At 30.5% G+C, this 8,772-nt stretch overlaps 1 protein-coding gene across 2 annotated transcripts in view; it reads left to right on the top strand.

Moving 5' to 3' along the window:
• Nucleotides 1-8,772, top strand: part of LOC106459879 (ankyrin repeat, SAM and basic leucine zipper domain-containing protein 1-like) — a 31,806-nt gene that overhangs the window by 4,563 nt on the left and 18,471 nt on the right. For both annotated transcript variants that reach the window (XM_013919550.2, XM_022386438.1), the window contains 5 exons: nucleotides 1,822-2,017; nucleotides 2,591-2,713; nucleotides 4,999-5,113; nucleotides 7,186-7,297; nucleotides 8,249-8,383. In XM_013919550.2, the coding sequence (XP_013775004.2) occupies nucleotides 1,822-2,017; nucleotides 2,591-2,713; nucleotides 4,999-5,113; nucleotides 7,186-7,297; nucleotides 8,249-8,383 (681 nt within the window). The remainder of the gene's footprint in view (nucleotides 1-1,821; nucleotides 2,018-2,590; nucleotides 2,714-4,998; nucleotides 5,114-7,185; nucleotides 7,298-8,248; nucleotides 8,384-8,772) is intronic.

The following is an 8,772-nucleotide window of genomic DNA, read 5'->3' as shown; positions in this document are numbered from 1 at the left end:
CTTCTTGAGAAGAATTCTAAGAAGAAAGTAAACCTACAGACATCGGTCTTGTTTAACAAAATATATATATACTTAAACACTTCACCATAGTATTAGACAGGTTTATTAACTACCATTTGAACTGCATGTATGTGTTCTATAATAGTAATAAAGTAATTGTTTACCATGGTAGCTCTTTATGATAAGTTCCTGTTTTGCCTCCTTTGCATCTTTAATCCTTTTTTGATGCTGTGTTTTAGACACAAAATGCTTATGCATGCCTATAAGGAAAACATCTTCAAGCTCATACTTGCAGATTGTTATGTTTGTATAATTTCTGCTTTATTATGTTTAAATTTTCTGCTTATCCAGTTAAGAAATTAATATATTTAGTATACATAGAATGAAATTTTAATTGTCTCACATTACTTTATCCTTTCTTTTGTGTTTGATTTCAGTGTTTGTTTCCAAGTTGAACTGAGTATTGTATCCCTTTTTTTTCTTTTCAGAGTAGAAGCCATTCTGTTTAATGCATTAGATTGGGCAATTTATTGTAATTGTTTGAAAGAAGGCATATTTTGTGTTAATGATGAAACCCATATATAAAAATATGTTTAAAATGAGCATGTTAATTTGGAACAGAATTAATTCATGTGTGGAGGTGTTCTTATTGATAATTATAAAAATTCTGAATTTAAAAACAGGAAGGCTATGGTAAGTCTGTATGAAAGTTTATGAGATTTTAAAAGGAAGATAAAAAACTCACAGATTTGGAACAAACTAGATTGCATGGAAAGGCATGAACAACTAGCTTTGACAAATTCAACAACAGAGGACTGAAAAAAGACACAGGAATGTGTTCAGACTAGTACTCTTGTAAGTCTTTTGGTAGAATATAATTTGTTCCAAAATTATGGTTTGGTTTTTCTCTTTCTTTTGAATGTTTAACATAATATTATGTTATTTTCTACTGGCATAGTGAGACCTTGTTTGGAATACTGTTTGCAGTTTTTATCTTTTTACAACAGAACCAAAGAATGTCAACATTTTGGAAAGAATGCAGAGTTGTGATGCTAGAATCATAACTGGTTTAAGTCACTTAAGTGTGAAATGAAAAGTTTAGAAATACTAGTATGAATGGTAATAACGTGTGGAAAACTGATGTAGACTTGTTTTTGACAAAATTAAGTTTGGATTGGAGATATATACTCATCTAATGTTTTCCATGATTGTGTGTGCAGTTGACTTGAATTATTATAAAAACTTATAGGTTTAAAATTTTTGATAAAAATCACATTAAATTCAGAATTATTTACCCATTCCTCTTAATTTGTCCATTATGGATTCAATATCAGAAATGTATAAAATAGCATTTTAGATCTATCTTTATCACCCACATGTCACTATCCAAGAGGCCTTTTGTTCAATATTAGAAATTGTAAGTTGGGATGGATGAGACAAAAGATTATCCAAAATGCTGTTTAGGTATGCAGTATAATATTTTGAAAGTGAAAATACCAATACTTCTTTAAGGATATGTATATGCATATGAAGGGCTACATTTAATTTAGTTTTGATATTTGTTGGGTGAAGTGTGAGTACTGTGAATTTTACTTTTCCTTATGTACATTTCTTATGTTTTTTATTTATTCTTTTGTTATTAAGTTTGAGCATTTTATTAAGTTTGATAACTAGTAAAAAATCTAACTAGCAATGTGAAAAAAGCATTTTGTTAAGTTTCCAATTTTTTTCATTGTACCACACACACACAAAAAAAAAAGCTTGATTTTTTATAATCTATTTGTATTTTATGTACAAAGATTATGGATCTTTTTCTTTCAGGATGATACAAATACATCTACTGAATATGCAAGAAAGAGGTCTGGTTTTCATACACGTAATGAGTATGTTAGTTCGAATAGTACCTTAGAACATAGTCAACGCAGAGACCGACAGGAACCACCTGTACATCTGGATAACATGCGAATGGCTGTTATGCAAGGCAACCTCAATGTTTTGAGTTCAATACTTGGTGAAGGTTTGTGATTTCTGAATTAAAAAAACAACTTCCAATATAATTTTTGTTAATGATTGATGAGAACTGAATTCAATATGTATTAAAGGTGGTTCATGTAAATTATATTTATAAGTGCAAAAGCTTGTGGAATTTCTTAAATGAAAGTATATGAATTTTTTCTCCAGTCTGTATAAAAAGGAGCCAAAGATTACATTTTTTCTCCTATTGTCTATATCTAAGAAATCTGTTACTGTGTTTGTTTTGTATGTAGCTTGAATGTTGTTTAAGAACTTTTTTATCAAATGAGTAGAATGATATTTATCAGTGATATCTCCAGATTATAAGGTTTCGAGTAACTTTCACAGTTTTCAAAATCACTTATAGATTCTGGAAACTAGTCCTGTTGATCTTTATTGTATCTCACAAAAAACGGTAGATTGAAATATCGTATGTAATTTCTAACTTTAGTTATATAACAATATTCAGAACTGTTTTTACTCTATTAATTGATAACAGTTTGACATAATTAATTTATAAATATGTTTATCTTGGGTTTTCCATACTGATATTCAGGTGAGGCACTTGTTCTTTCAGATATAAATATTGATACTGTATTAAAAGCTGGTTGGACTGCACTCATGTATGCCTGTAGTTGTGGACATCATGAAATTGTTGAGTTTCTTCTCAAGAAAAATGCTAATCCAAACTTTCATAAAGGTGAGTAAACAATATCCTTAGCCACTACTCAGGTGTTGACTTTGTGAGATGTAGCAGTTATTCAGATATTAGTTTTATGAGAAATATGATACAGCTTATCTTCAATTAAGCTTGTGTCTTGTTAATGTAACTTCCTGATAAATTTCATTAAACAGTGACATGTATGCTGCATGTTCACATTTGTAGTGACTGAGTAGTTAATAATCAGTGCAGGTTAGAACACAATACAGGTATTAAAATGGTATGATTACATGTTTAGTATAAAGAGTGTACATAGTTGACATAGAACACAAAGAAATGAAGCAGTTGGTGCAGTCTGTTTAGTTTCAAATCTGTTGCAGGAATCAGAAAGTAAAATGTTGAATTTGAATGATAATGAAATTCCAAACTTGTCCATGTAATACTTTTAAAGAATTGGAATAATCAAGAATTCTGTATTTATATTTGTTTCTTATTAGCATTGTAAACTAATGTTTTTTTTATTGTTAACCGTGTTTTATAGTTTTAAAGTGAAAGGAAACGTGTTGTTCAAGAAGCTTTTTATAACAGTTGTTTACAGAATGCTACCCAACAGTTTTTTGAAATCACCAAAACTTAAATAATTGTAACAGTAAACTAATAATTGAAATTGTTTTAAATTAAACAAGATATTTATATATATTTAATTTCATCATGAAAAATTATTAAAAACCCTATAATCCAAGCATTTACAAAAAAAGTGGACCTTTCTTCTTCAGGGGCAAATTTCACCTGAAGAAGAAAGGTTCACCTTGGATAATAAGGTTTTTATCATTTTGTATTAAGACTTCTTGAGCCTACTTGTTTTTCTGACATCATGAATACTTTCATCATACAGTACTAAACTTATAAGTGATACATGACCATATTGTTTGAAAATGTATAAAAGTAAAGTTTATAATAAATCACTTAGAATCACAAAATATGTAATCAGCGTATTAGCCAGGAATAGAAAGCTGTCTGTTCAAATTAATTAAAGAAGTGAAATACCAAATGCATGAGAAATGAGCACTGCGGGCACCACCCTTTTAGGGGGTTTCTGAAATGCATTCTTGTATGTTTTTTAATAAAAATTTAAAATCTTGTTATATCCAGTAATTCTTATCTTTTTACATGTTTTTATCAAATGAAATAACAAAATAAAAATATTGCAGGCCTTTATTTCTATTGCATGTTGTTATATCCTTCTGTTGTGGTTCAAAAAGGTTTAAGTACATCAATAAAGGGGAAATTTTGAATGCTGAGAAATCCATAGCTTATTATAACCACTTGTGTAGTAGGCAACAATATATTCTGATGAATCAAATATTTATCTATTGAATATTAATTTCATCTTTATCATATTCAAATAACATAAAATAAATCAGTTTATGATTTTGATCAAGAGTATTGTTAGCAAAAGTATTGTCATTGTAGGTGACTAGGTAACAAAGGTAATGGTGATGCTACTTTGAAAGGTGAGGTCCAGGGTAACTGATAAATCTTTATTAGTTTTTGCTGTTTTTTTTATGATTTACAGACAAAAGTGTTGATTGTTGTAATTGGCAAAATAAGGTATCAAAAGAAGTGTGTTAATGAATGTCCATTTAGTTGAAACTGACTAGATAAATATAAAATGGAACTTTCTCAACAATGATAAATTAAAAAGTGAAATTCAAGGATGAAGTATTTTGAACATTTTATCAACACTGTGTCTCATAACAACTGTTTGGACATTTTACAACATGAAAAAGGATTGAGAAACTAAATCAAATTATATGAGTTTCTTCACATTACAACTACATACTTTTTAAGTCTGGAAAGGGTTACATGCATCTTATTTTTTTTTATTGTGCTCCTTTCTCATTTTTAAACTTGTATGAATGTAAAATGTTTTTTTTTCAGATGATTCATTTTGTTTTCAGGATGCAAATTTTTGCGTTAACATAACCACTGATCAGTCAGCTTGAAATTAACTGGTTATATTTCAAGTGAAATGTTCTGATCGTCGATAGAATATATTGAAATTCTAAGATGAAAGGAAGTATTTTTAATGTCTCACAATAAAATTTTGGAAAGTTCACTATGTAAAAATTGGTAGAAAGACTGAATCAAATTATATATATATATATTTTAAAGCTGAAATTAGATACTATTTAGTAAGTTTGTTCTAAGTTTCAAGGAATATCAATGAGATCCAGTGAGGGTTATTGTGGAATTCTTGCTTTTGATATGTGAAAGACTTTTGTTTGTTGAACCTATGTGTGCTTTTTTGTGTTGCATTGTAGATGCTTTTACACCATTGATGGCTGCATGTGCTTCCAGGAAAGATGAAGAAGAAGATCTGTTAAAATGTGTTGAATACTTGTTGGAGTATGGGGCAGATGCTAACATTTGGGAAAGGTGATTATTAGGTAGCATGTAATTTTGAAGGTTGAATGGAGACAGTTTTGTGAAATATAACATTTTGATATCAAGATGAATGTATGTCATTTGTTAAGCAGTATTCTTGAGGTTTATGTAGAATTGTAATTTAAGATACTTTTTTGAGATCAATTAGTTAAGCCTTATGTGTATATATCACAGTTTAGTCATTGATAGAAATATTAAGCTAAACTCGTTAACTAATTACAATTTAATTTGTTTTCTTTTGATAAATGTAAGATGCAAATAATTGTGCATCATTATCCATGCTTGGGTTAACAAAACAATTATAATATTTATTATAAATGAGAGGGGATAAGCCAGTGATTTAACCATTTTGACATTATGTTCACCCTCCAAATGTCAATTATTTCTGCTGATGCCAATATTTTCACCTCTTACTGATTCACTGTTCTCGTGAAATCTTCATAGAAACTGTGCTTAGACTGTTTGTAAAGCCACCCTCATTCTGCTGGCTGTTCAAATACACATATTGCATCTTCAGAGTTGCCTCTGAGTTAAGGTGTCAGGAATGAGTATGCTTCAGTTAAAATGCATTCCCATTCTTTATTGTCTGCAAGTAACCCCACCTTTTGAGATGTCATGAATTATATTTGATTTAACTATGTGTAACTCTTAAAGAAGATGTAACTCCTGTTACATGGAGTAGAAGCATCCTTAAGTAATATTTCTCAGAGTCTGCTGGAGAAAATATGTACTTGTCCAGTTACCCTATCATCTTCTCTTTGATGCGGCTTCTAAGTACGTGTTATTATCAAAATGATTGGGGATATCTTCATACGTATATTGATGGGCTTAGAGGTTTTCTTCATTTAGCTGGAGGAATGCCATTAACTTGGTATTCCTAACCTGAACTCTTTCTGACGCATCTTCTTCACTGCCCTCTCTGAAGAACACTTGCTGCTGTTGAGGGAGATGTTCAATAAATGACATATGGTATGGGACTGACGAGATAAATGAAACTTGGAAATTTGCCATGCTGCTTTTTGTGGACTAACTTACTGGATGTTTAGATACATGGTTGTTTCATCGTGATCTAGCACGCGAGGTGCTATCTGAACGTTTGCACAGTCATGTCCATTGTAAATGTAGTTGTGCAGGTATTTAACAGTCTGTACAGTACAGCATTGTTCAAAAATAATATGCACCTCAAAATATTTCAAAATAAATGGATTCTAAGACACTACAAAGATATAGTCTACATTAATATCATGACTGTAAATTTGTGCTGTAAGTGTTACATTATTGTTTCTTCATCTATAGAAAGGGTAACCTCATTTTGGTGCACTTTGTGTCTTGATAGGTCTTTCCTTTGTACAGAAACTATCAATCATACATACACATGAAGGATGTAGTAAACCACATGAGCCACAAATAATTTGTTGTTAACTCATATAATCACCTGTCATTCTGTGCACTGGGAATTTCTGCACAAACAGTTTGGTCTGTGTCTTCGATATCACAAGTTTTGTATTGATCTTGAAACATTACTGATAGATGACAATGTGGCAAATCACTTTTCTTTACCTTTGATACTCTTTTACCGAAAGTTAGTGAATTGGTCCTTGGTACATTGGAATTGGTACATTCAGCCTTTATGGCAGTTTTGATAAAAATCACGTGAAAACTTATTTTCAAGCTATTTTGTCCACGTGCACATGGGCGGTTAAAAAATATTTCTAAGCAATAGCTATCTTTCATATCTCTAAAAAACATAACATGCTCAAGAAATGAGGACACTATATTAATATTTGAAAATATTTATAAAGTTAAAAAAATGTGTTTTAGTTCTATTCACACTATTTTATTCAAGTGAACTTATTTTTCACATACTTAGATTTTCAGGATTTTTTTACATGTTACATATAACTTATTGTGAACACAAATTTCTTATTTATTACAGAATATACATGCATTTTTAGTGAAGATGAGTAAAATTAATTTGTCAGTGCCTGTTTTTCTTATGTTTATATAAAAAAAAATGTAAAAGATTTTCATTCACGACTTTAATAACATTTTTTAAACTTAAGGCATCAAATGACACCACTGATGTTTGCAGCACGTGAAGGAAGAAGTAAAATAATACAAAAGCTGATTGAATATGGCACAGATCTGAACAGACAAGACAATCGAGGCTGGACGGTAAGTAGTTATATTTTAAGGTATCCAGTTTATTTCTGTGCTTAAATCATGAGTTTTTGATAAATATATTTTTGAATACTTGTTTACTTTAAATACTCTTATGATTTAATTATTTATATATTTTTTTCGAAAACAAAATGTTCTGTTATGTTTAAACAATGTTCTTTTTTTTACATGTTGACTACAATTTTTTTGAAGACTTTTTAAACATAATTTGTAAACTGTTCTCACTAAAATGGCTTCTCAAAATTTTTTTCAATTCAGTTAAAAACTGAAGTTCATATTCCACCACCGTCAAACAGGGGTGGCGCTAGCCCATCAGTAGCCTTAAATAGGAATAGTTTTGGACCCCTTTATCCATCCCTTAAAAAAAACTAATTGCAGAATTTCCAAAAAAAAGCAAAAATTCACCAACACAACACATACTAATGCACTTGTCACAAAGTAATTTCTATTTGCAACACCACTGTGCCAGTAACTTTTTCAAATCGTGCTGTAATTAGCAACCAATTAGCACTTGTTCAATGCATGTGTGCCTGACTGAGAAGTGTCTTACTAGTGCAATTTTTAAATTTCCATCCATTACTGATTGATACATTTTTAAGTCTTCTTTTTTTTACATTCGTACAATACTAAAACATGCAAAAGTTGAAGCTCTGATGAAAAAAAATACGTGTGAATCGCCCTTTAAGCTGTTCGAGGCACCAAGTAGTTGCTTAGTCTGCTTATGCCTAGCATCACCACTGCCACCCGATATAAGTTTTATTATTATGAAGTACAGATTACTATTATAAACATATTCCCAAAATTTAAATAATGAAATTGTAGTTTTAAAAGCAGTGTTTGTGTGAAATACCTATTTGTTTACCCAAGCCTTCTAGGAGCAAGAATTCTGTTTCTGTAATACCATAATAGTGTTAGAATGATGAGTTAATAATCCTTTTTATTCAGGCTTTAGCATGGGCAGCAAACCGTGGACACGGTCTTGTTGTGAGAACACTTCTAGATGCGAGAGCAGACCCTAATCTTGTAAGTCTGAGCGGTCAGAAACCAGCAGAACTAGCATTTTCACAAGGTCATAACATGGTGAGTTCTGTACATTGTAGTCATCTAAACCTGTTTTGTCTGCAGCTTATAGATTTGAAGAGGCTTAGAACTTTGTGCATTATATCACATTTTCTTCTTACTTCTGTAACGTTTCAAGTATTTTGTAAAACTACTTAAGTAGATTATATTCCAACTCTTGCATTTAGTGTGTGTTTATATTTCAAAAAGCCTGTATATGTGTATATATATATAATCTGATTAATGTATTTATTTATAGAATATAATTAAATTTTTGTTGAACATTTATGGGTATAATGTCTGATTAAAATGTAATTGAAACAATGTGATGGGCCAAGCATGGCCAGGTGGTTAGGGCGCTCGACTCACAATCTGAGGGTCGCGGGTTCGAATCCCCATCACACCAAACA

This window comes from Limulus polyphemus, unplaced genomic scaffold, assembly GCF_000517525.1.
Source record: "Limulus polyphemus unplaced genomic scaffold, Limulus_polyphemus-2.1.2 Scaffold673, whole genome shotgun sequence".
Classification (NCBI taxonomy): domain Eukaryota; kingdom Metazoa; phylum Arthropoda; class Merostomata; order Xiphosura; family Limulidae; genus Limulus; species Limulus polyphemus.
This window is presented reverse-complemented; position numbering and strand designations above follow the sequence as displayed.